Source organism: Gracilinanus agilis, chromosome 6 (assembly GCF_016433145.1).
Source record: "Gracilinanus agilis isolate LMUSP501 chromosome 6, AgileGrace, whole genome shotgun sequence".
In the NCBI taxonomy this organism is placed as follows: domain Eukaryota; kingdom Metazoa; phylum Chordata; class Mammalia; order Didelphimorphia; family Didelphidae; genus Gracilinanus; species Gracilinanus agilis.
In genome coordinates this window covers 32,501,747-32,529,724 of record NC_058135.1, presented here as the reverse complement: position 1 = coordinate 32,529,724, position 27,978 = coordinate 32,501,747, and the positions used below count along the sequence as shown (strand labels likewise).

General features: G+C 37.6%; 1 protein-coding gene across 1 annotated transcript in view; it reads left to right on the top strand.

The window, feature by feature from the left end:
- Window positions 1–27,978, top strand: part of SLC4A4 (solute carrier family 4 member 4) — a 378,919-nt gene that overhangs the window by 46,459 nt on the left and 304,482 nt on the right. The window contains exon 3 of the mRNA XM_044681601.1: window positions 10,068–10,247. Within this exon, the coding sequence (XP_044537536.1) occupies window positions 10,068–10,247 (180 nt within the window). The remainder of the gene's footprint in view (window positions 1–10,067; window positions 10,248–27,978) is intronic.

Here is a 27,978-nt window from a genome sequence, read left to right as displayed (position 1 = left end):
GAGCTATAGGAGAGTGTGGAGGGGGTGGGGGTGGGGCGGTTGCTCAGCTTGCGCTTGAGTGAGAGCCCTTTTTAGCTTGGAAATGTCTCGATTCCACGTACCTTCCACGCTGTGTCCTGTTGTGGGGTTCCTCCGTTCGTCTGGACTTGTTTTTATGTCCCCTTGAGGAGTTTTGTGTGTTTCGGTCAGGAGAGGTTTAGAGCTGCTTCTTACTCTGCCGCCATCTTAACCCGGAAGCCTCCCCTCCCTTTTTTGACCTCCCCACTCCCCTGCTCCCCTTGGTTTATCCCTTCTGACTTTCTCAGTAGGGTTAGATAGAGTTTTATATCCCAATGGATAATATAGCTACTCTTCCCTCTCTGGGTTGATTACACTGAGAGTAAGGTTTAAATATTACCTCTTAATGCTCTCTTCCTCTCCTTCTTATAATAGTATTTGTCCCCTCTCCTTCCCATGCCCTCTTTGTGTGTAATAGAATATCCTACTTTTCTTATTCACTCAAGTTTCTCTTGGTGTCCCCTACTATTCACCCCCTCTTTCCCACCCCTCATATCATCTTAGACCATTTAGTATTCCAACTTCTCCCTATGAATTATTCTTCTGATTACTATAATAGTGAATATTATAATAGTGAATAGAGTTCACTACATAGCATTTCTACACATAGAAATACAGATAATTAGATCTTATTTAAGCCCTTAAAGAGGCAAATTTAAAAATTATGATTTTTCTTTCTTTCCCCTCTGTTTCTTATTTACCTTTTCATGTTTCTCTTGATTTTTGTGGTTGGATATTAAACTTTCCATTTAGCCTTGGTCTTTTCTGTGCAAATACTTGGAAATCTTCAATTTTGTTGAATGCCCATCCTTTCCCCTGGAAGTATATAGTCAGTTTTGATGGGTAGTTGATCCATGGTTGAAGGCCCAGTTCTCTTGCCTTTCTGAATATCATATTCTAAGCCTTGTGGTCTTTTCGCGTGGAGGTTGCCAGATCCTGTGAGATCCTGATTGGTGCTCCTTGATATTTGAATTGTCTCTTTCTGGCTTCTTGTAAGATTTTTCTTTTATTTGGAAGCTCTTGAATTTGGCTATTATATTCCTGGGGGTTGTCTTTTCTGGGTCTAGTGTAGAGGGTGATCTATGGATCCTTTCAATGTCTATATTGCCCTCTTGTTGTAGAATTTCAAGGCAGTTTTGCTGCATAATTTCTTTTAGTATGGAGTCCAAGTTTCTATTAATTTCTGCTTTTTCAGGAAGACCAATGATTCTCAGATTGTCTCTTCTAGACCAGTTTTCTTGGTCTTTCACTTTCTCATTGAAATGTTTCATGTTTCCTTCTATTTTATCAGTCTTTTGACTTTGCTTTATTTGTTCTTGTTGTCTTGAGAGATCATTAGCTTCTAATTGCTCAATTCTAGCTTTTAGGGACTGGTTTTTTTTTCAATCTGGTCATTTCTGGTATTCAATTTGCTTATCAGTTCATTTGATTTCTGAGCCTCACTTTCCAATTGCAAAATTCTACCTTTTAAACTGTTATTTTCTTGCCAGATCTCTTCCATCTTTCTCATCATCTCTGATTTGAACTCTTCAAGAGCTTGTGACCAGTTTTCATCATTTTGGGAAGGTTTGGATATGATTACTTGTTTGTTCTCCTCTGCTGTTTGCTCTGTTATCTGGATTTTCTCTGTGTAAAAGTTGTCGAGTGTTACAAATTTCTTCTTGATGATCTTTCTCTTCTGGTGTTCCCAGTTTTGGCTTGCCATTGTTAGCCTTGTGCCTTCTCAGCTTTATCCTCACACTCAGGGTCTGCCTGTGCTCTCTAGGCTCCCACGGTCTCAGGTCTCATTGTTCTCAGGTTCAAGCCTCCTAGTGGTCCCCCTGGTCTGCCCCTCTGCCCAAGGCTCCTTCAGCAGTCTCAGGGAGCTGCTTCTACAGCCGTGCTCCCGTCTGCACATGGTCCTCACTAGAGCTCCAAACCTATGCTCAAGATCCTTGTCTGTGCCTGTCAATGCTTTCACCCGCGCCAGAGCTCAGGGTCTGTATTCAAAGTCCATGTGCGTTCTTTAGCCTCGTGGGGTCCTAAGTCTTGCTGCTCTCAGGAACAGGCCCTGGAGCTGCCAATGACTTGATGGGTGCCCCAATCCTGCTTTAACTCTTGTGCACTGGCCTTGGTACTGTAGGTGGTGTGGAGGGGTGGGGGAGTGGGTTGCTTAGCTCATGCTCTAGTGAGAGCTGTTTCACCCCTTTATAGTGTGGAAATGCCCCAATTCCATGTACCTTCAATGCTGCACCTTGTTGTGGTGTCCCTTCGTTTGTCTGGATTTGTTTTTATGTCCCCTTGAGGAGTCCTATATGCTTCGGTTAGGAGAGATCAAGCAGCTGCTCCTTACTCTGCTGCCATCTTAACCCAGAACTCTACCCATTACATTTTAATCTGGTTTGTGTGGTGCTCTCCATTTTGTGGGCAGCATGTAGTTTGACATCTCTCCTGTAAAGGACAGGATCAAAGGTAACAGAGGAGTTGGTGTTGGCAATAAATACCATCTCTTCGTCAGAGACTGAAAGAAAGGAGAAGTGGGAATGATGATGAGGTGATTTTAACTATGAAATTTAGGAGGGGGTAGCTGACATTTGTGTGGTCTCCATTTTTTCCATTACAGTATGAGTAAGGGTCCATTTCTGAGAGGGAAGGGATAGAGGATTGTAGTAGATGGTTTAAAGAGAGTAAGGAAGGTTTGGGAGTCATGGAAATCTTGGTTGGCCGTGTAATAGTAACAGTGTACATGTAACAGTGGATGCCCAGTTGATATTGGATGGCATAAATTTGTAGCAGACCCAGTGTTTGGGGTCATATATTCACCCAAATGAGTGCATTGAATAGATGAGGGGAGAGGGTTGGAAATTGACATTTCTTCACTTCTCACTCACTTTCTCAAAGTGTTGCTGTTGATTTTCAGATCTCACCACTCAAGTGACTCTCCTCTCTCCAACTTTATCCACGCTCTGAAAATTGCTATATGAGACAGTTTTTTTTCTAAATTCTCATCTTTTCTGATTTCTGTACCCATTCCCTTCTCCAGTCTGCCTCAGCTTTGTGAGACTTTTCTTTCCTGACTCTACTCCTTTCTTTCTGAAGGTTTTTTCTCTCCCTTTTAAAAGTGCCATTAAGGCTCCCCTATTTTCATTCTTGTCACTTCCTAATGATTCCCCCCAGAATTTCATCTTGAAACAATATATTTTAACAATATGATACATACAATATATGTTAGCATGTCATAATAACATATTTATAATACATATAGTCAAGCAAAACCAGTTGGCCACTAAGGGACTCTTTCTTGTTCCCTTTGCTGCTTCATTGGTAATATCCCCTCTCATCCCTCAGTTGTGGATATCTCCGTAGGCTCTCATTTTCTCTTCTCTCTCTATATCCTACCTTTGTGATCTCATCAGCTTCCATGGATTCATTTATAATTTTTATAGAGATGACTCCCAAATCCAATGACTACTTCCCTGCTAAACTATTCTAAACTTTTTAAGGGGCAAAAAATCTTGATATTATCCTAGGGGGAGGGGAAGTCTTAAGTCAGCTAGTGGCAAGTGGTATCGCTAGTGGGTGGAATAGCAAAAACGTGACAAAATCTTAACTAATTGTGAAAAAACTAGATTTCAGAGGATCCCAGGGTTTAGAACTGGAAGGGAATTGGCCTGTCAGCCCAGGCTGATTATGCCTTCATTTTACAGATGAGGGAAATGGAGGTCTGAGGGGGTAATCACACTTGTATGAGAACACAAAGGTAGTATTGTACAAAGCAAAGTTAGACTTTGAACCAGTGTCCTTTGACTTTAAATCAAGGGAGCTTTTCCTATATCCTTTCTTTAGAAAGTACTTTCCCTACTGCTTGGTTTCAAGGTCCATTCCTGGAATCATTGTAAGCATGTGATTTGTTCAGTAATAGTAATTAATATTTGATAGTTGGAGACCCCTGTAGTTTCAAACACTTTAGCCAAATGCACTCAGAGGGTTAAAGTAATGATAAATCTAATATGTGTATGCTTAATGGTAGTATTGGCAATTTACCATGAAGTCCAAATGAGAAAATGTAATGTTGCAAGATTTTTTTCTTTCTTTTTCCACTTCTTAAATTAATCCCTTAACAGGATATGGTGTAAAGGGCACTGGACTTGGAAATAGAGTGTCTGGGTCTAAATCTTGGTTCTGACACTTCCTAGCTGGTTGGCCATTGACAAGCTTTACTCTTTGCTCTGGTTTCTTTACCTGTAAAATGGGCTTATGCTGTTATTTAACACAGGGTGGTTGTGAGGGATTTGCTTTCAAGCCACTATAATGCTACAGGAAGCATCATAAGAATATAGACTTAAAACTAGAAGGGATCTCAGAGACCTATGAGGAAACTGAGAGATTAAATGTTTTGCCAAAGGTTACACAGGTAATAAGCATGAGAAGTAGGATTTGAGTCTAAGACTTGAATTTCAAAACCAGTTTTTTAACCTTACTAAAGCTAACTTATTATTTATTATTCTATTTCTTATAAAATAACTTTAAAAGGAAGGGAACCAAATCAGAATCCACCTTCTTTTGATTTACTTGAAGGAACCAGTTGGCAACTTTCATTTTTGTGACTTTTGAGATAAAGCTGCTGGACTCACCTCCTAGACTTGTGAAGAGGAAACAATTGACACTGTTTTTTAAATTCATGTTGTTTTTCAGACATTTCCTACTTCCTAGCAAAATTTAGCTTTCCCATGAGAACTGTTTGCTTGCAAATTGTTCGGTTTGATAAATCTCACATGAAATGCACCAGGGAGTATTCCCCTGTGACTGAGTTGGAAGGGAGGGAGGGGAAAGAGAAAACAGTTTTCCTTCTGTGAATGGTTAGTGGAACCCTGTATTTCTCTTGAAGATTAATATAGATAGACTCTTGGATTATGATTGTCTCAATTGAAGGCTCTTTCTTGATCGAGAATAAGATTCTCTTTAATCTCTGCCAAGCAGAGGCAACAGCCCTATAAATTACTGTATTTTCATAAATGTCTTATGAGTTACTGGGAAAAATAATTCACTGCAATTTAAAAGAAATATGGCATGTACATAGGTCAGTCAATCAATAAGCTTCTATGAAATCTTTATTTATGAGCTAGGAATTGGACCAAGTGTTGGAGGAACAAAGTAGAAGTGAAAAGGGCCCCTGCCCTCAAGGAACAGATGTTCTAATGGAAGAGATAACATTCTAATGGAAGAGCCAATGTGTAAATAAATAGACTTTAGCAAGATGCTTGCTGAGGAGACAGAAGGCAACCTTAGTGGGAAGGCTTCTCCTCCTGGAGAAGGTGGAATTTGAGCTCACTCTTGGAGGCTTCCTAGTGGACTGGGAGGCAGAAGTAGGTGAGAAGGGAGAGTGTTTCTGGCATGAAAGATAATCAGAGCAGTCATGGAGGTGGGGGGGTAGAGTGTTGGGTGAAAGGAGCGAAAGGCCAGTGGGCCTGCATCCTAGGGTATGCCAAAGAGCATAATGTTCTAGAACTGGCTTTTAAGATCCAAACACTTATCATGCTATCCTGTTCAGAATTAAAGTCTGAATACGTATAAAAAAAGAAAAATCTTCTTTAATGTCCTCAGAGTAGTCACTGGAAATAGCTTTTACTTTTTATAAGTTTCTGGAGCTAATTATACAAATGATGTAAATAAAACTTGATTTAAATAATAGCATATAACTGAAAAATTTAGGGTTTTAAGTCATTTACATTTGTCCTTTAAAACTTACAGATTTCATTTTCAAACTACAGAAAAATTTTTGATCAGTAACTAGCCCATTCAACCTCTTTTATAAAATGTAAATATTTAGTAAGCCAGTTTGGATTTTTTCTTATCTTCTTTGGAATTTGAAACCTATGATTCAGCTGATACATGTAATTAATAAGACTTTTTATTTTAAATGTTTTTTGGGAAGCTGGAGCCTTAATATTTGGTATGCACCAAACTCTCTCTTCTTAACTGTAAGAGCAACATTATTTTTCAATTTCCACAGGTTGTCTTCATGTAGTTCATCAATGTCCTTTAAGAGATGTGACTGTCTTTGTGTAAAAGGACGTAACATTTGACCATCATCCTGAAAATCCCTCTTTGGGGTTTTCTTAGGAAAGATACTGGAGTGACTTGCCATTTCCTTCTGCAACTCATTGGATGAATGAGGCACTGAAGCACACAGGGTTAAGTGACTTATTTAGAGTCATATAGCTAGGAAGTGTCTGAGACTAGATTTGAACTCAAGAAGATGAGTCTTCCTGAATCCAAGCCCAGTGCTCTATCCACTGGGCTACCTAGCTGTCCTTAAAATGCACAAATCTTATGTGGCTCATTGCTCTACCTACTGTATCACCTAGCTGTCCCTTATATTAGATACTAGAGGTGTGTTATAGTTTTGTGATACTGTCTCTAATTCTGGGAAATTATTGTCAAGGCATTGCTTTTATGGAAATGTGGAGTGAAAATCACAAATTAAAATGAAAAACCAGATCTATCTATAGCCATTATTGTTGTTATGTTACTTTCTGAAATGAATGGTCCCTCTATGCAGGGTAACTGGTTAAAAAAATAAGGTGAAAGGTTTGTTATCTCCAAACAAGTCTAGAATATTGTCCTCCTTTTTTGTTTTGATAGATGTCATGAAAATAACATAATTTGTCAATTTGGTAGTTTATCTCATCCAGAGAAAGGATTTCACAGCCCTTTTGCTCATTATCTTCTCTACAAAATAATTCCGACCATAGTGATTTATTGTTATTGCAGCAGGGAGCAGAGGCAATATTGCATAGTGGCCTTAGGGTCAAGAAGAAATGGGTTTAGGTCCTGTCTCTGACAAATAGTGCCTAACTCATAAATCTCTAAATACCATGCCATTTTTAGCAGTTTTGGCACTTTGAATTATTTAGAAACACATATTTCATTCAGAAAAAGTCAAAATAGCCACAATAATTCAAAAGAATTGTTAAGTAGTTGAGGTAATTTTTAATTCTGACAATATGAAGAGTTAAAACCAGAGAGTTCCTACTAAGTGGAATATTTTCAGGATCATCTGGTGATATGTGTGCATACCACTTAAGTGTTTTTTAAAAAAATTAACTTTCTTAGGTAACCGATATGAATAGGCAATTTTCAAAAGAAGAAATCTAAGCTATGAATAATCACGTGAAAAATACTCTAAATCACTAGTAATGCGATAAATTTAAACAACTTTAAAATTCTGTCTCACACTTATCAAAGTTGACAAAGAAGAAAATGACAAATGTTGGAAAGGCTGTGAGAAAACAGGTATACTAGTGCATTATTGGTAAAGTTGTGAAATGGTCCAAGCCTAATGGAAAGCAATTTGGAACTATGCCAAACTGTGTATACTCTTTGACTCAGTTGTGTTATTCCTAAGACTATGACCCAAAGAAATAAAAGAAAGAGGAAAAGGGATCTTTATGTTAAATTTTTTTTAAATGACTCTTTTCATAGTAGCTGAAAAGGAAAAATGAAGAGCCTGATCTCCTAATGGTAATGGTGAAACAACTGTGGCATATGAATATAATGCAATATTACTGTCCTGTAAGGATAAAATTGTAGAGAAAACTGGGAATACCTTTATGAACTGATGCAGAATGAAATGATTATAAGTAGTTCTAGAGAACAATTTATAAAATCATAATGATATTATAGAGGAAACAACTCCGAAAGACTTGCAACCAATGCAATCATGAAATAGTCCAGAAGAATGAATATAACACACTCTCCTTATATCATAGCAGAGCAGTGTTGAACTGAAAATGCAGAAATTACAGAAAGAGACAGGCATTTTTAGACATGTCTAATGTGGGAATTGGTTTTGCTGTTTTATGTAGATATGTATTAAGAGTTTTTTTGTTTTTTTAAAATTTAGGAAGGACATATTAATAAAAATAATTGCTACTTGAAAAATTAAAAACACCAATAACAAAATAATAATAATTTATATAGCACTTTAAGATTTGCAAAGCACTTTACAAATAGGCCCTGATTCATGTGAATAATGCAACTGGTGAAATGGTCATGTATCAGATTTGAACTATTTGAATTTATAACTCCAAATACATAGTAATATAGGAATACAATAAATTACAGAAATTGATTTTAGCCTAATGGTCATATACTTTGCAAGTCTAATTATGCAAACACTTCAGAGTCATTGATTGAACTCATGGCAACATAGCTGTATTATCATATTTTATCCTCACAGCAACCCTTAGAAGATAGGTATACTATTAAATTTTTCACATAAGGAAACTGAGGTAAACAGAGGTTAGGCAACTTGTCTGAGGTCACCCACCTAATTAAATGTCTGAGGTGGGTTTTGAACTTAAATTTGTCTGACTCATGGTCTAGTGCTTTAGCCCCTGTGCCACTAGTAGAGCCTAAAAAAATAAAGAAGTCAGAAAACAAAACTGCTTTGGTAAATAAGGAACTGAAATTTAATAAAATTAAACTTTTTTTCTTTATATTTCCCCCCTGCCTAGCTGCTCTTTCCTGAGGATAGCATAAGCTGCTGAGTTATACTTTTATGATTAAAAAATAAATAAAAAAATAGACTCGTGGCGGTTTGTTAAAAAGAGAGAGGGGGAAAAAGTAAACTACATTTTGAGGTTCTGGAATGTAGCACTTAGAGGGCAAGTCACTTTATCCTTAGTACCCTGGGTGATTTTCTAAGGCTCAGAATTATAAAACAGATGTTGTCCTGCCTTGGTTAACTGAATTGACTCATCTGGGGTTCCTGTTATCAAGGAAAGCACAGGTCAAGTCCTCTCCCCTGTTGCAATAGCACATTTATAAACTTTTGAGTATCCTTCCACCCTCTATGCCATCATGATATTGCCATATCATTCATTGCTGGCTCCTCGGTGGACATATCTGAATGTTTCTGAACTTCTTTTGCTGGAGATGCCTTCTCAGAGTGTTTTGTTTCATGATGTGGAAAGATCATGAAAGAGATCCCAACTCAAAATGTCACACCTCAAATCATTCCTCCTGTCCCACCTGAGACTGAGGGTGAACTGTTTCTGAAGGCTGTCTCCAAGATTTTTCCTTAGAAAATCAGAGAAACTTAGAATGTTGGAACTAGCAGGAATCTTAAGAGATTGGGGATAAATGCTCCTGGAAAGCACCTCTCACAGGTTCCAGCGCTAACCTTGACTCTGAGTATAATCCTTAGGAATTCACTTAATTTCCCACCATTTCCTCACCTATACATTTGAATATCTGCATAAGCCCTAAGTTTGGGTATGCTGGTAAATGTTTAGCAGCTATCTATCAAAAATAAACAAACATCAAAAACAAACAAAAAACCCCACTATGGAAATGGGACACAATTTTTCTCCATCACTTTCTTAATTTAGACAATCAATAAAACAGTAAATCAAACCCAGATTTGTAGCAGTGGTTGATTTATGCAAGGTAAATGCTCTCATTGAAAATTTAACAATTGGGCTCTTACCAGGCTGTAGAAGTTGGGTCCAGTATACTTATGGCTCTTATACTCCTTTCCATGTTCTGTGACTTCTCTATCTAATTCAAGCCTCTCATTTTATAGCTGAGGAAAATTAGGCCAGGAAGGATAAAATGAGAAGGGGTGGAAGAACTGGGCTTAGAATCCTGAATTTGAATTAATTAGTTGTTATTGATTATTGTTATTATTACTTAGTTATCATTTGTTATTTATTATCGATTCATGTAAACAAATATTTATTGATTAGCTGTGACGCAAAAGGCTAAATGTTTTAAAATAAGGATCATTTTCTATTGTTAATTTTGGGGAGCAAGATAAACCTTTCTAAAACCCTAAAACTTGGGGACTAAATAGCCATTTAATTCATCTTTTTTTTTTTTTTAATTAAACTATGACTGACTGATTTCTGTTAGGACGATGACACTCTTCCACTGTTTAAACATCTTCTGTTTTTTCATTAGTGTAATGCAGGAACAAGAGAAGTAATGAAATCTGGAATAATTACTGATTTGTTTTCCTCTCTTAGGTCACCACACCATCTACATTGGGGTTCATGTACCGAAGAGCTATCGCAGGCGGCGGCGCCACAAGAGGAAGGCAGGCCACAGGGAAAGGAGGGAGAAGGAAAGAAACTCAGAGAACTATTCTGACAAATCTGATGTGGAGAATGCAGATGAGTCAAGCGGTAGCATCCTCAAACCACTCAGTGAGTACTTTTTGGGAACTGGTCTCTTTCTCCCAATCTTTTGGAAAGAGAGTCATGGAATCTTGAGGAGGTTAAAGATTGGCTTTCCAAAGTTATATTCACCTGACCTGCTCGGAAAGAGGCATATCTAGTGTTACTAGTTTGTTACTTTAGGAGTTTAGTGGGTAAGGATACAAAGGGAACAGAGAATCTTCTATCAGAATTTTGGTCTCATGGCCTTTAAAAATTCTCTCCTTAACTAGTAGTAGGGTAGACCAGCTTGTTAGAAGGCATTTAAGGGCATATTTTTATTGGGAAGCAACTAGGAAGATTTAAAGGCTTTTAAGGCTAGTTTTCATATAAGAACCTTTATCTCTTGTTCATTCATTCCCTTTTTGGGGTTTTCTTGGCAAAGATATTGGCTTGCCATTTCCTTCTCCAGTTCATTTTGCAGATGAGGATACTTAGGCAAAGAGAGTTAAATATGTTACTTGCCCAGGATCATACAGCTAGTATCTGAAGCCAGATTTGAATTCAGGTCTTCCTGATTCCAGGCCTGGTACCCTATCTTCTGTGCCACCTATCTACCCCATATCTCATCCCAGATGACTCTTGTTCATGTTCATAAATCCTCCATAAGAGTCCACCAAATGGGCTAAGGGTCTTATAAATCTTTTGGTGTTGCACAGGTACCAGTGGCTGCCCCATTTCCTTTTCTATTCATTTATTTCTTTGATAGTATCTTTTATACTGTTTCTCCTGGGCAATGCATAATCCATTTAGGCTGGAGGTATTGGTGCCAGCTCTATGGTTTGTCCTGGATAAAAGTAATTAAAAAAATAAACATTTTATTGATGCTTGTTTAAATATCTCTTTGTTACTTCTCAGAGATTCTTATTCTTCCTGCCCAAAAGAATATAGCCTTATAACAAAGAAGCCTAGTTAGGCAAATACATCAGTATCTTATAGTGTACATTATCACTCATGACTTCCCTGTTGAGAGGAGGCAAACATGCTTTATTATCATTTCTCCAAGATCATGGATAATAATCCTTCTGCATCCATTTAGTTTTTCCCATGTTGATAGTAAAGCCAATTGCTTTTGAATTTGAAATTTTGAATTTGAATTTGAAATAGTGGAAAAAACACTGGATTTGGAATCAGAGTTCCTAGCTTTGAATCCTGGCTCTGACACTTAACATCTGTGTGATTATGGATAAGTCAGTCTCTTGGCTTTCCTCATCTGTAAAATGAGGGAGTTAGACAAGCTGATCTCTTAAGTTCCTTCCTTTTAGGTATTAATACATGATCTGATCACTTGGGAGATTTTACAGTATTCCAGGGTCTGATGCAATCCACACAGTATCATCTGAAAACAGGAGCCATTTGAAGAATTTCAGTGTCAAAAGATTTCTTTTTCATTTGGATCCTTTGCTGGATCTCTTCTAGAACAGTCAAATCATCTGGTGGTTCTGGTGTTTCAATTGTCATCTGTTGTGTTTCTGCATCTCTCTTGGGATTATATATGTATGTGTGTCTGTTGTGTGTGTATAAAACATACATCACATGTACTCACATGTACATACAATATAAACACGATCTACATAGACATGCATTTATGTGTACATTTATATACACATGTGTTATATATGTGTGCATAGGTGCCCTATACACATGCATACATATATGCATACTTTGATATAGAAAATACTGGAGATAGAAAGACCAGACCAATCAAGAAACAATGATTGGTAAAATGTGATGAAGGCCTGAACCCCAGTTTCCCTCTTAGAACCCACATAGGAAGGAAAGAAGATTCAGGACAGAATTGCCAGAAATGGGAAAAGGAATGGATTCAGGGAACCTTGGAAGATTTGACTGAATTGATACAGAAGCAGGAGAACATTTTAGGTTATGACTCTAATCATGAAAAGGGCAACGACTCTGAAAGGCTTAAGGACTCTAATCAAAGAAGAAGCATGTATTCTACTTCTTGGCAGAGGGGATAGACACAAGAGGTACAGAATGAGATGTGCATTTTAAGACACTACCAATAAACAAAATTGTTTTGTTTGACTGTTAAGATATGTTACAAGGTAAAACTTTTATTTTTTGTATACAAGTGTGTGCATGTGTGCGTGTGTGTGTGGTTAGGTATGAGGGGATAATATGTAGTAAGAGGTAGTAAAAGTGGGGAATAAAAGAAAAGCATCATTGAAACATTTTTAAAAACGCACAAAAGACAGCTGAGGGCATTTCTGAAGGGATATAGGCAAGCAGGTCTGTGTTGTAAGTACTGTGTAGTTATTGTTACTGTGTATAATGATTGGGCTACTTTTTAAAAAGTCATTTGTAATAGAGAGTTATAGTTTCATATATAATTCCTTTTGTTGTTCTCTGTATATGGAAGTGTTCATGTTTGTTAAGTTCATTATTTAGCTGTATGTATAAGAACATACATATATCTATAAACATGCATATGTATGCAGTTCAGGTCCACATCACCTTTTACCTGGCTACTATAATAGCTTCCTCTTTGGTGCCACTATATGTACAGAAGAGAGGACAGATGCGAGATATGATAAGGTAGAATTAATAGGAGGACTGAGCATGTAATTGGATATGAGAGGTGAGAGAAGAGTCAAGGATGAAATTAATATTTAGGCCTGGGGAACTAGGAGAGGCTGGTGTCATAAACAGAAATAGGGACATTGGGAGGAGGGGAAAGTTCGAAGAGTGAGCTCAGTTTCAGACACGTTGAGTTTGAGGGTGCCAATAGGACCTTGAAATGGAAAAGTCCACCAGGCAGTTGGGAATGTAGGACTAGAGCTCATGGGAGAAATTGGAGCAGGATGCAAAATTTGGAAATTGTATGCAAATATTGAATTATTGAATTAATGGGAGTAGTTGGGATTTCTGGGGGAGAGAGCATAGAAAGAGAAGAGAAAAAGACTAAGGACTGTGCTTTGGACGTTAACCCAAACTTAGGTGTGGGAGGATAAGGTAATTCATTTGAGACAACAGTGTCAGAAGGTGCAGTAAGGGGTTGGGGTGAAGATCATGGAAGACCAAAAACATGGAAGCATGTGAGAAAATGATTCCAGAGGTTGGTGGAGGATAGCAATCAAACAATAATTCAATAAACATTTATTAAGTACCTACTATGTACCAGGCACTTTTCTAAGAGCTGGAAGGATGCAAAAAGGATGCAGCCAGGATACTGTAATCAGAAGGCAAGACAATGAAGAGCAGTGCTGCTGCTGAATGATGGCAGGAGAGCACAAAGTTGGAAATAGCAAAGGAGAGCAGGGAGACTTTTGGTTTTATATAGTGGCTTAATGTTCACAAAAGACTATACAAATATTATCTAATTTTATCTTCATAGCCTTGGGAGGTGGGTGCTATTATTGTAAGAAACTGAGGCAAACAGACTTGCCTAGGGTCACACAGCTAGTAAGTGTCTGAGGTGGAATTTGAACTCAGGTCTACCTGACTGTTCATCTAGTGCTCTACCCACTCCACCACAAAGCTGACTATTATTCGTGGTCCCATGAGTGCCTAATATCTCAATACTAATACTCCCATCAGAGCTACAAGTGAATTTTCAATTGTCAGATTCAAGAGTAGGGTGAAATTGGTATTTAGGCCTGGGTAACTAGAAATGTGTTGATGCCATCAGTAGAAATAGGGACATTGGTAGGAAGACAAGTCTAGAAACATGGATGTAGTTTCAGAGATGTGGAATTTGAAGTATCAATAAGACATTCGAATTGGGAGTTCTGTCAAGAAGCTGGGAATGTGGGACTGGAGCACAGAGGAGAAATTAAGAATTGGAAATGTTGCAAGGTGCAAATTATTGCAGAATGGAGAGGCTGAGGTGTTGTAAGGAGTAGCTTGTGACAGACATGGTGATATCAATGGAAAACCTAATTTATGACAAGAGGAGGAATTCACAATGAAATTGAATTTAACAGCTGATTAAGACTTCCAGGAGCCAGTGCAAGGGCTAGGTAGAGGAGAATTGTGACTGCATAGAGGTGGGTCTGAGGTGGAGGGGGATGAGAACTGAGAGAAGTAGTAGGGGAAATAAGGAATCAGTTCTAAATGATTGGAGTAGGTCATAGTTTTTGGAGTTTGCAAGCCACAGGGTAAGACAAAATCAGCTCCATTGTTTTATTTGAATTTTGCACTCTTTGTTGTTATTCCATCCATCCAAGTGATTGTGTGTGTGTGTGGTGTGTGTGTGTGTATTTTACTCTGGAGAAACCTTGGCCATATGTGGCCCTTCAGATGAAAAGAAGGATCACCATTTTGTGCAGTGACAGAGAGAAACATCAGAAACCTGTACCATTTTAGGGAGATCCCCTGACTGAACTCATCTACTTGGGCGTTTCATGTTGGCAAAGATTATTACATTCTTTGCCTTTTTTTTCTGTACCAGGAGAAGTAAGGAGCTTGCAGCAGAATACATTATGGGTGGGACAGATGAAGATTGGATTCAATAATCACAAGTAATGACAGACAAAATTAGACTAAAGAGCTTGAGGGTCTTGAAAAGTAATTTTATGGAGTTAATTTAAAAGGAGGCGTGAAACAGTAATTTGTGTCTTTTATATTCTGACAGTTGGAACAGAGCAGGTGGCATAAGAGGCTAGAAAAGCTACTACATTAAGAGCAGCATTGCAGATTGGACAGGGTTCAGAGATGGTTCAGAGATGGAGGGGGAGGTTGATTAGAAAGAGCATGATTAAGACTTTGACAGGGAGAAAGGACAGGAAAATGAAACGTACACTTTTCATTGGAACATTAGGAGAGAGACTGAAAATGATTATGCAATGTTGGCTAAAGGATAGGGGTGTGTTACTCATAGCAATGTCAACGTGTAACACTTATAGAGGAATGTTTTCAGATCATTATGGCTTTAGAAATGGCGGAGAAAAGGGCGATCCACTAGGGAAAAATAAAAACACTGGCCTACTGTATAGAATGATGCCATCTATCTTGTTTTACTATCTTTGTTGGAAGATACCCAGATCCAAAATAGCAAGAGAGTGCAAAAGGGAACAGGGAGGTGGTCGGGACTTTTATTGAGCAGCTGTTAGTTTCATGACTGGCTCTGGCCAAAGTATATTCTTGTACTCTCATTCTTTCCCAGTGAACATTAAACTGAATATATGGCAGTCCTATGGTGCTGTCCCAAATATTTGTGTGTGAATAATGCCTATGCATGGAAAATATATACATACAATTAATTGTATGTATATTTGCATCTATATTATATGTACATCACGTTGTATAAACCACAGTAGTATTGGCAATACCTGGGACTTTGTTACCAATACAAGTTACAGATATTTTTATATTATAGTTTGATTACATGATATGTTATAATACATAATTTTAGATCATATGTGGTAGCATATTATAGTTGTTGCAAATATCTCAAAATACCATTCATGCTTATCACAACTTCATCATTACTGTGGTTCTTAGGCCATCTTCTGGGATGTGTGTGAGTATGGTCTTCCCATCTCCTGACTCTGGAGAGAAATCTATTCTTGCTTTAAGTTATGGAAACTTTAATTTCATTTGCAACAGCACACCTCTGAGAAGAATCAGGATTTCCACCAATCCTAACCACGGAGTCAGAAAAATCCAAATTAATTGGATGTTCTATATGACATCCTAATGTTGCTGTGTTGAAGGGCACCCATCTCATAGTTAAATAGCTTTATGTAAGTCAAGCAAACCATAGCCCTCACTCTGATATGTCTTTTAAAAATTAAAATTTCACTTTAGCATACCTATATTTTAAATGGACTGCTTTGTTGTTTGATACATAAAGAAGCACATAAAGATAATTATCACTTTCACAGATTTGCTTTTGAAAAATATTTTTATAGTTGTTTTCCTTGGTAATCCTTTATATTTTGTTTTGTGCATTTGAAATGATTCTTCTGAGAATGGCTGTTAAAGATTAAGGTCTTTTGTATTAGTTTGCCTCATAGTTGCCTTTTAGTTCTACATGTAGGAATTGTCTTTAATAACCGATGTTCATATAATACTTTAATGTTTTCAAGGTGTATACATACATTATTTTGTTTGAGCATCGTAGCACCCCTATATTCATAGGTTTCACAGGTATTATTGTCTTCATTTTACAGATGAGAAAACTGAGGCACTGAGGTTTAGTGATGTGCTCATGGCCACGTGGCTTATAAATCTTGGAGGTGGGATTTGAACTGGATTTTCCTGTCTTTGAGTCCAATACTCCTGTTCAGCACTTTAGTCTGAGTTCTCAACCCCTGTCTTGAACATGAGCCTAGGCCTATATTTGTGCATATTGTCCTACATTAATGCTTATTTAAAACCTTTGAGAGCATATAGCTCTTGCTCCAAAAACTTGCCTTCAATTAGTCATATTTTTCTGTTCATGTTTTCAGCTCATTGGACACACATCAGGACTAGTAGATATATGCTAATGAGCATTGTTTTATGAGTTTGGAACAATGGATGCCAGTCAGGAATCTAGTCAAATTCAGGAAATTGGCAGCTGCTTTTGTTCATTGCTTCTGGGTAAAGCAAACAGTACAGCTCTTTCTTGGCGCCAAAAACATTTGGGATTATATCATTTGATTTTTCCTTTTCCTAGCATACTTTCAATGCCACTATATTTTTTTATGACCTGAAAGTTATTCATGTTATAACTCTTTTCTTTGCTACATATGAATATAGTGTATATTTTTACATATATAGTAAAGCAAGATTTATTCTGATTTTTCTGTTTCAATTTGCTTTTTCTTTGGGATTTCTAGAAATCAAGTGAATGTGCAGGAAAAAGTAGAGGAGGATTTTTTTTTCTTTTGTGTGTCAAGTTCATTTCTTTTTTTGGGGTTGAAATTATAGGGTAGGAACATTCCCCTTTGAAAATACTCTATCTCTGGTTATTTCTCTTTCAACATAAGCAAGAAGTGCAATTCTCTTTAAGCTTTGAAAATATGTCTTTCTGAGAGAGAGAGAGAGAGAGAGAGAGAGAGAGAGAGAGAGAGAGAGAGAGAGCAGGTGTGTGTTTGTTAGGGAATGGGGAGGGGTTTATACTTCCCTGTCCTGGAAGAATGCTTAGAGTCCTAATCTCCCTTTAGAGTAATTGTCTATGAATATTTGAATACGTTAGGAATATTGTGAATAAGAAGGCCAAGCCAGTATAAAGGCTATTTTTCTCAGTGTTGGAACAATATTCCCAGCAAAAAGATGGGATTCCGTAAGAGAGACTTTCCAGAAGGGAAAGGGTTCGTAACCTGAAGTCAATCGTTTGATTTTCTTAAATATTTCAATAACTATATTTGAGTATAATTAGTTTTCTTTGTAATTTCATGAATTTTATGTTATACATTTAAAACATGATTCAGAAAAGGCACCCATAGGTTTCCCAGACTGCCAAAGGGGTCCATGACTCAAATAAAAGGTCAGCCTTCTGTTGTGGAGTGTTCTCATTCTAACCTCATCTCTAATCAGTCACTATTTTCCTTGCCCTCAAACCCTCTGCATTTTCACCATCTGTCATATCCTGATAGTGGCAAGCATATCCTATCAGAACAATGTCCTCCCTCCCACTTCACTCCAATCTGCCAGTTCCTGTGGTTCCTTTGTTTCTTGACTTTAAGTTTTGCCTTGGCTTTCAGAAACAAGGAACTTCATAGAATCTTGTTTGCTAGTGTGCAATTCTCTGTAAGGGATCCTTAACTGTTTACATATCATAAACCCTTTGACAGTTTGGGGAAGCCTTATGGACCCCTTCTCAGAATAATGCCTTTGAGTGAATAAAATCCATTGAATTACAGAGGAAATCAATTATGTTGAGATATAGTCATCAAAATGTTAAAAAACAAAACACATTCACAGATCCCCTGATTAAGAACCGCTACACATAAACATACACTCACACTCACTCACCTGTGATCTCTGTGATTAGGGAGTCTGAAGCCAGTAAATCTTGAATTTGGGAGTTCTGGGAAGTAACAAGGCTAAAACTTATGAAGAATCCACATTAAGTTTGGTACCAATGTGATGAGTCCATAAGAATGGGGAACTACTCAACTACTTCAGGCTACCTAACTGTTCCAAACCAATCTGGACTGGAAATGGAGCAGTTCCAAGGTTCTGTGCTGATAGGCAATGGGATTGACCCCTGAGTTTTCAGCCCAGGCAAGATAAGCAGACTTGGTCTCAAAAAAAAAGCAACAAACAAACCAATCTCTGCCCCTCGACTGCTGAATTACAAAGATACAAAAACTTCAAGGGATGTAATTCTTTTTCATTAGAAACCTAGTTTTCTTGTGGTCTTAAAGGCAAGTGACAATGGTCATCTCTCCTCTCTAAATGTATTCACTCATCAGTTAGCACTCTCAGCTTTACTTCCTGCCCTAGTGATTGAGGGTGAAAGCAAATGGATTATTCTCTTCAGCAAAAACAAAGATCTTTTTATGGCTCAGTAGTAGTTGGTTTTGGGAGTCATAAGGGAAACTGAGTATGCATGAATTCAAAAATTGGACTGACTGATTGGGAGTTCAGGACAGGGATAAAGCCATGCATGAGGTTGGGAGACTGGGTGAGATTTTTCTGCAGTGTGCAATTGGACCCTTCTCCTCATCTCACTTCTTTTTGGGTGGGCTTTGCCTTTGGAAGTCCATTATAAGGAGAGACCTATAGGAAGGGTGTGTGTGTGTGTGTGTGTGTGTGTGTGTGTGTGTGTGTGTGTGTGTGTGTCTGTCTGTCTGTGTGTCTGTCTGTCTGCTGGTTATTTACTGTTCAAGGCTGCTGGTGTTATTGCTGAGGCACCAAATGGTGATAGAATAGATACTGGAAAACTGTGGTGGTTAAAGCATAGATAGGCCTTGGATCAGAGAAGGGACCAAGGTGAGGGAATGTCAAGACATATCAAGGACTAGAGGTAAAAATATGGGGGTCGTTTATTGGGGGCTTCCAGGAAACATCAGCTTTTGTTGAGTCCAGGAAGTCAGGAGACTAATCCCAACTTCCTAGGACTTCTCCCATTTTCTCCAATTGTTGTTCAAAGATCCTGGTGGGTTCTAACACATGCAATCTCTTCCTTTTTTCTTTTCTATCATCTAATGGAGTGACTGGGAATAGACTGGAGAAGATGATTAGACTGGAAAATAACATATATAAAGAGCTTTGCAAATCTTGTTATATTTGCTTCTTCCCGCAAAGAAGTTGAATTTTCCAGGATTCAGGAGTTAAGATTGAACTTAAAACCATGGAAAAGATAGAGGGGATGGAGCCATATTAAGATTTCCATATTTTTAATATTTTAAAGTATATTTCTAGTTTCTTTTTTTATACCATTAGATCAATATTGAACTGGGACCAACCCACCTGTCATGTGTATTATTATTTTTAAACCCTTACCTTCTATCTTTGTATCAATTCAATGAAGAGAAGCAAGAGCTAAGCAATTGGGGTTAAGTGACTTGCCCAGGGTCACAATGTCAGGAAGTATTTAAGGTCACCATTTAACCTAGGCCTATCTCTCTATTCACTGTGCCATCAAGGTGCTCCTGTCATGCACTATCTATGACACTGTAAGTACAGAGGGAAGCCAGAGAAAGGACCCTTTCTGGAGAAAACGGTCTCCTGTCTAGTGCCACCCAATGGCCAAACCATGCTTTATTCTCTTTTGTTACCTAATTAAATGACAGCCTTGTTTTCCACAGGCTCTTGGAAAGTGTCATGAATCAGATATTCTTATTACAGCATTTTATGGGTTATGTGGAGCACCTACTGAGAATGCAGGCAGCCTGTAACACTGACAAAATGATTTCTGTGCACTTGAAGAAGGGTTATTGGGTGAGGAAAATCAGTTATCTTAAGCCATGATTATGATCTGGCAGAATGGGTCAGTCAATTAGTCAATAAGCATTTATTAAGCACCCACTACTATGTTCCAGACACCACGCTAAGGGCAGAGGATACAAAGGAAGACAAAGACAATCTTTTCTCTGAATTGCTCACAATCTAATGAAGGTGACAACATGCAAAAAATCCATGTTCAAGCAGGAAATACATAGGATACATTGGAGATAATCCACAGAACTAAAGCACAAGAATTAAGGGAGATTGGTAAGGGATTTTTGTAGAAGGTGAGGTTTTTAGCTGGTACATGAAGGACACCAGGGAAGCCAGCAGGCAGAGATAGGGAGAGAGAGCATTTCAGGCAGGAGGACAACTAGAGAAAATGCCAGGAGTTAGGAGATTGTTGTGTGTTTTTTTTTTTTTTGTACCATACAGGCATAGCATCGTGGTGTTTATAATGGTACAAATAATTGTTCTTTCTTCCTTGTTCTTTCTTCTGAAAACAAGAAGACTGTCTCATGATGTGGTTTTGCTTTAGAGTTCAGTTGTTAAAGTAAATATATGAACCATCTAAGAAACCTTGAATGAATGGAAATGTAAAGATGTGATTCACCTTGTGATGCTTCCAAATAACATTTTAAGATTCTCCAAAATAATAATTTTTTCCTTTTCTTGACTATTTATAATTGCCATTTTACCTACTTCATGATCGTAGGTCAATTGTGTGTGTGTGTATGTATGTATGTATGTATGTGTGTATATATGACAGAAGAATTGATGATTTTTCTCTTTATAGAGACAGGAGATCAGGCCTCCAGAGAAGATTTTTTTTTTAAATTTTTTTTTTTTATTTTTAAACCCTTGTACTTCGGTGTATTGTCTCATAGGTGGAAGATTGGTAAGGGTGGGCAATGGGGGTCAAGTGACTTGCCCAGAGTCACACAGCTGGGAAGTGTCTGAGGCCAGGTTTGAACCTAGGACCTCCTGTCTCTAGGCCTGACTCTCACTCCACTGAGCTACCCAGCTGCCCCTCCAGAGAAGATTTTGTTACTTTCTAAGAACTAATTTGTGCTAAGATCTTTTGTCTTGAGGTGTCAGAAAACACCAGAATATTGATAAATCAAGTCATGAGATTAATTGAATTGGTCTGAATAGATTTTTTGCCACAGTTCATATTGGCATTGGCAAGTCAAGAGTTGGGTCATATATTTGAAATTCACCAAAGAGAAACAACGAAAACCAAAATGGGTCCAAGTGTGACTTTGTGCCTTTATCCATAGTGGGAGACTAAGTTAGCCATTTGGCTTCTCTTGTGTTCAGGTTTCCTCTTCTTTAAAATAAGGAAGATGGCCTCAACATTTAAGATCCACCCAAATACTAAATCTGTAAATCTGTGTCTATAAGGTCTAATTATGCACCTGTATACTCTCTAGCAAATTACTGTAATATGATTGACTGAAAAATGTAGAAAATACTAGATATCCTTGCACTTACTGTTTATTGTTAATTACTCCCACTCCCCCATCAGATGCCATGATTTGATAGAACAAGTCTTAATGCCTCTTTTCCAACAAGGTATTTCTCATCTATATATCAAGTTACATATGATTCTTTGAAGGATGTAACAGATATTGCTTTGTTTGACTAATGTTTGATAGTAAACACTAGGAGAGGCATAAAACAGAGAGACTTCTGTGTGACCAAAGTATTTGCCACCATCATAGAGAAGAACTTGTATAGAGTCCTAGCTAAAGAGGAATCCCCTAGAAATGGTGAGGTCCTCCAAGATGTTCCTATTTTCATATGACATTGTGCTGGTTGTATCAAGCACCGAGACATTTCAGAGCCTCCTGGAAGAGAACCATAATCAGTCTATCTCTTCACATTTTTCTGTCCATTTGTCTGTCTGGCTATCTATCTGCCTATCTATCTAATTCTTTCTCTATCTATGTATCTATCTTTGTCAATCCATTCAACTCTTTCTCTCTCTTCCATCTTCCCCCTGCATGTATTGGTCCATCTAGTTATCTGTTTATTACATTGCTATATCTTCACCTGGTGGGTAGTGAGGATGGACAATGAGGTAGATTCAATATTAGACAAGAAGAAGTGATTACAGGGAACTCCCCTTGGAAATGGCAAAGCTGACCCCCCAAAGTTTTCTTCTTATGGCAAAGACCCTTCTTTTTTTGTTCTTATTTTATTGGAGCTATTACAGAGTGGCAAGCTAAAACATTGCAGCTCCTGAAGAATCTCTGTCTACTCAGAGAGCCCCACAGAAGTATATAGTAAGCAGGTTATGAGGAAAGACAACTAAAGATCTCTTAAGAATAGATGGAGTAAAGAATGCCATCAAAGGAATGTTGAATCAGAGAAGAAGAGGGACAAGTCACATTTAGGATCTATGGAAAGTAGAAAATAAACAGCTCTAGTGTGCCACTGGTCTTATAATGTTATGGGAAAGTTTCTTCACCTCATACCTCTACGCCTTCCCCAGAGCACTGGGTACCCCTGGTGAATTTATGGAAAGACATGTACAGGTATTGAATAGGAGGAATAGATACAGATGGGCTGCAATCTACATCACTGGAAAGGAACATCCACTGAGATCACATATTCTTTTAGATTTTTATAGAACTATAGAAATGGGAAGGGAAAGGCACTATTTTTCCCCTTTTATCTACAATCTGGAGCAAGGAGCATTGAATTCTTTTACTTTCTGTGTTGCTGATGGTGTTGATGGGTAATAATGGTTCTTAATACTTCTCTCCTGTCATTCTCCCAATCTGTGGAACAGGAAAAGTATGAACAATTTTATTAGGGGTGTTGTGGAAATGCTGCTAGGTTTTTTTCTAGGCTCCCAACTGGAGTCATCTTTGACCTGAAAATGAATCTTCCCTAAAACATATACAATAATTGTTCATTTGACCTTTGTTGGAAGTGAAGGAGAACTCAGCAACTCCCAAGGCAATCCATTCTACCTATGGATAACACTAATTGTTCAGAACTTTTCCCTTTCATAATGTATATTTACATTGTTTAAACTTTGTCCCTTTTAGCTTCCAGTTCTTCTCTTAGTGTTTAATAAAACAAGTCTATTCTCTTTTCCACATGACATTCCTTCAAAGCATTTAAAGAAGCCATTATGATTCCTCTTGGTCTTTGAAGGGACCTCAGAGAAAGAGAGAGAGATCTTCTAATCCAGAAAGACCTTTAATTCAACACTTTCATTTAAGAGATGTGGAAATGAACCTAGATTCTAGAAGTAACTTGTCCAAGGCCACTTAGGTAGTACATACCAGAAATGGAATAGGAACCCCAATCCTACTGCAGAATTCTTCCTTTTTCCTATTATAGCAAGTGACCTTTTCCATAGATAATACATCCATGGGTCCTTCAGTTGAGTATAATATGTCATAAACTGTTTTGAATTAAACGTTTTAAATATCCCATTTGCCTTCTTCTGGTATAGCTTGCCACTGTAGTTCCCAGATTGAGATACCCAGACCCGAACTCAGTACTCCAAACAAGGTCTGACTAGGGCTTAATACAAGAGCTATCATCTTCCTAGCTCTTTAGCACTGTACCTTTTTTGATGCAGTCTAAAACTACATTTGCTTTCTTAGATGAAATATCATACTATTGACACATATTGAGTAGCAGCTCTCTCCTCTTCTTGTTCCCTTGAATTGTTTTCAGATGAATGAGCATCTATTCAAGCCTCTCCTCTCTTGTGCTTACAATTTGATTTTTGAACCCATGTGAGAATATGTCCCTATTAAATGTCTTATTAAATTCCATGCAGTGTCCAGCCTGTCAAGATAGTTTTGGATTGTGATTCTGTCATTTAATATGTTCACTATCCTTCCTAACTTTGTTTCAGATGCAAATTTGAAAAACATGCCATCTATGCACTTATCCAGGTCATTGATAATGATGGCACTAAGCCAAGCAGAGATCCATGGGGACACTCCCTGAGAGATTGCCTGCCAACTTGAGATCATACCATTAATCACTCTTCTTTGAGTTCTGCTAGTTTCAGATATGACATACTCAACTAAAATTTAACTCATACCTACACTTCTACAATAATAGCACATTTACCCCCCGCTGAAATTCAAATCAAGGATATCTATGGCATCCTTCTGATCTACCAATTTAGTAACTCTAGATGAACTGTATTTGAAGCCATGCTGGCTTTTTATGATCATTGCTTCCTCTTCTACATATTCACTAGCCATCCTTCTGATATTTCATTCTAGATGTTTAAAAAGTAATTGAAGTCAAATTAGGGGAACTTTTATGTTATGAGCACAATGCTGTGTATTTAGTTTTGCCTAGATCTTAACAGAAATTTTAATAAAGAATCTACTATTTTTGTGGAGAAGAGAAGGAAATATGGATTAGATAAAAATACCTTTGGATGAATTCAGAACTAATTGGAAGGCTGGCCATAAAGAGTAGTTGTTAATAGTTCAATGTCAGCATGGTAGGATATCTCTAGGAAAGTATTCCAGAGAGCTATACTTGAATCTATGCTGCTTTAACATATTTATCAATAATTTGTATTAAGGCATAGATGCCATACTCATCAAATTTTCAGATGGCATAAAGCTGGGAGGAAGAGCTAATCCACTGGGTGACAGAATTAGGATCCAAAAGCATCTAGACAGGCTAGATCGAATCAAATAAAATGACTTTAAATAGAAATATGTGTAAATTCTTTCACTTAGATACCAAAGATCAACCCCAGATATAAGATGGAGGAGGCCTTGTCTGAAAAAGATCTGGAGGTTTTAGTAAACTACACTCTCAATATGAAGTCAGCTGTGTGATGTACAGACTGTTGGTGGGGAACAGCTTCCAAGGACAGGGAGGTTATAATTTCACTGTATTCATCTGTTTTCAGATTTCATTTAGAATAGCGCAGTTAGTTCTGGGTGCAATAATTTAAAGAGAACATTGAGAAACTGGAGTGTGTCCAGAGGAGGACAACCAGGATGGAGAAGGGCCTTGAGTTTGTGATGACTGAAGGACTGAAGGATTGATTGAAGGAACCACTCATGTTTAGCCTGGAAAAGAGAAGAGTCAGGTAGCACATATTTTCTGGATTTGAATGTTTGAAAGAGTGCCATGGAGAGGCACTTAGACTTGTTCTATTTTGTCCAATGAGTGGATAAAGTAGTCATAAAGATCCAAGTTCAAGTCCTCTCTCAGACACTTATTAATTGTATGACTTTGGTCAAGTCACTTAGTCTCAGCCTCAGTTTCCTTCTAATTTTTAAAATAGAGATAATACTCAACTGCGTATTGTGAGGATCAAATGAAATAATGCATATAAAACCCTTTGCAAACTTAATGTATTACCTAAATGCTATATTCTTACTGCTTGTTATTATTATTATTATCATCATCCAAGTGGAAGTTACAAAGAGCTCATTCTAAGCTTGAAGTCATGAAACACTTAGAGCTGTCCAAAAGTAGAATGGCTTACTTCCAAGAAGTGGTGGCATCCTCCTCCTTGGAATTCTTCACAGAGAGGCTGGCTGACCATTTGTCAACTATATATTCCAGTGAGGATTCCTTTATGTATGAATGGGACCAGATTGCCAACCTATTCCAACTCAAATTATGTGAATCCTTCTTTAGGACAGGGACATTTTTTTGGCCTTCCTTTATATTGTCAGTGCTTTACAGCAGATGGTAAAGTAGAAAGACTTCTGGTTACAAGTCCTTGCACTCATACTTGCTGTGACAGCTTGGGCAAATCACTATTTTTCTCATCCTCCTTTTCCTTATATAAAAATAATTATGATACATTTGTATGACCCACTTTATAAATTACAGGGTTCTATATCAATGTATTTTATCACCATCATCATTGATACTGTTGCTATTGATTTTGGTAACCTTTCAGATCTAACACTTGATTTAACACTTCATAGATGCTACTTACCCATGGGTTTTTTGTTTCTAGTATGTGTGTGTGTGCCAGTGGCCAGAATTCCTTTTATGAGGGTGCAGTGTTTATTCTTAGTTAGGAACCATTTTTGGTTCAGTATTATTTCAACTAGGCAACTCCTCTTAGAAACTATCCTTTGTCACTTACCAAACCTCTACCACGAAAGCCACATTTAATAGATGCTGTTTCCTTTAGGAGGTTTTGGGGGAGGAAATCCTTTAAATGCAATGGAAAATGTGATGTCTAGAGCCAGTTTTACGGTAAGCAAGTAGGCTGTCTAGTGGTGTTCCTTCAGAATTTAAGTGGGCTTTGTGTTGAGCAGGAAATAGAGGAAATTTCTGTTCCCAAGGTGTAGAAAGAGCTCCTGTTACTAGAAATTGGCTGTGTAGGGATCTTTTTTTCCCCCTATAACTGAGAGCCTGAAAAAACTTATTCCCAATTCATTATTTGTCATATTCTGCTCCAGGACTTCATATGAAATGCCTGATTCTCTGATAAGTCTGATGAGTGTTTTACTAAGCTCTATATCCCTACAAAAACAGCCAGCATTCTTCCACCTCAAACATTGGTAATGGGCCAAATATTTTTTAGTAGAGAAAGGCTGTATTAGCTAGGTAACTGGCTTAAAGAATTGGAGAATGGTTCCCAGTAGTATTTCAGAACTATTGGTTGGCCTATACCTGAGTTTGTATTTCTCGGGCAAAAACTTTAGTAGGAATAATCTGTGCCTCAAACCTGAGTTGTGTCATCCAAGGCAGAACTCTCCATCAATCAATTGATCAACATATCTTTATTAAGCACTGTGAAAAGTCCTGGGAGTATAAAAACAAAGACTTAGACAAGCTTTGCCCTCGAGGAGATTATATTCTATCTGGACAGAGTTCAATAACATATATAAGTATTTAGAGAATAAATTTAGAGAATAAAAATAAAGAGAACATGCATGCAAGTAAATGCAAGGTAGTTAAATAAAACAAGTAAAACATTTTAAATAAAGAAATAAATTTATAAAGAAATAATTTTATAATAAACAAAAAATAAAAAAAAGTTGTTTAGGAGGGAGGAAAATAGTAGTTGGGAGGAATCTACCTGGAGATGTGAGGGGGAAGAGTTATCATGAATGGGGGACTATCAATGCAAAGACTTGGACACAGAATGTGGAACATCATGTTTGAGGAATGGAGGAGGCCAGTCTTGCTGGATCTTAGACTGAAGGAGGAGGAGGAGAAAATGTCCAACAAAGTGGGAAAGGCCTTTAAAATTGAAATACAGAAGTTAATATTGGATTCTAGAGGCAATTGGGAACCATTTCAGTTGACTGAGTAGGGAAGTATCATAGTCATTCTTAACATAAAACATTACCTTAGTGATTTTAAGGAAAATTATATTGGCAACTTTGTGGGGAATGAATTGGAGTAGGGATATATTTGAGGTGGAGAGTCCAATAATTAATTTTAATAATCTAGGTGAGAAGTAATGAAAATTTGAATTAAAGTGATAGCTGTTTGACTAGGAGTCAGATGTGAGAGATGTTGTGGGAGGCAGAAATGGCAAGCTTTGGCAACTGATTAGATATGTGGGATAAAGGAGAATGGAAAATTCAATTCAATAAACATTTATTAAGTGCCTATGATATTCTAGGCTTGGTGCTAAGTGCTTGGGTTATAAAAAGAGGCAAAAGACAATCCCTACCCACATGGAACTTAAAATATATAGGGAAGATAATACTGAGGTTACAAATCTCAGAAACTGGAATAATGGTTATAACTCTGATAAAGACAGGGAGGTTTGGAAGAGGGAGAGTATGGTGATAACATTATCCCACCCCCACCCCTTCCCCAAGTTTTAATTTTTCCTTTTCATGTATTGTACCATCCTTGATATTTATTTTTAACCATTTATTAATATTCATTTTTA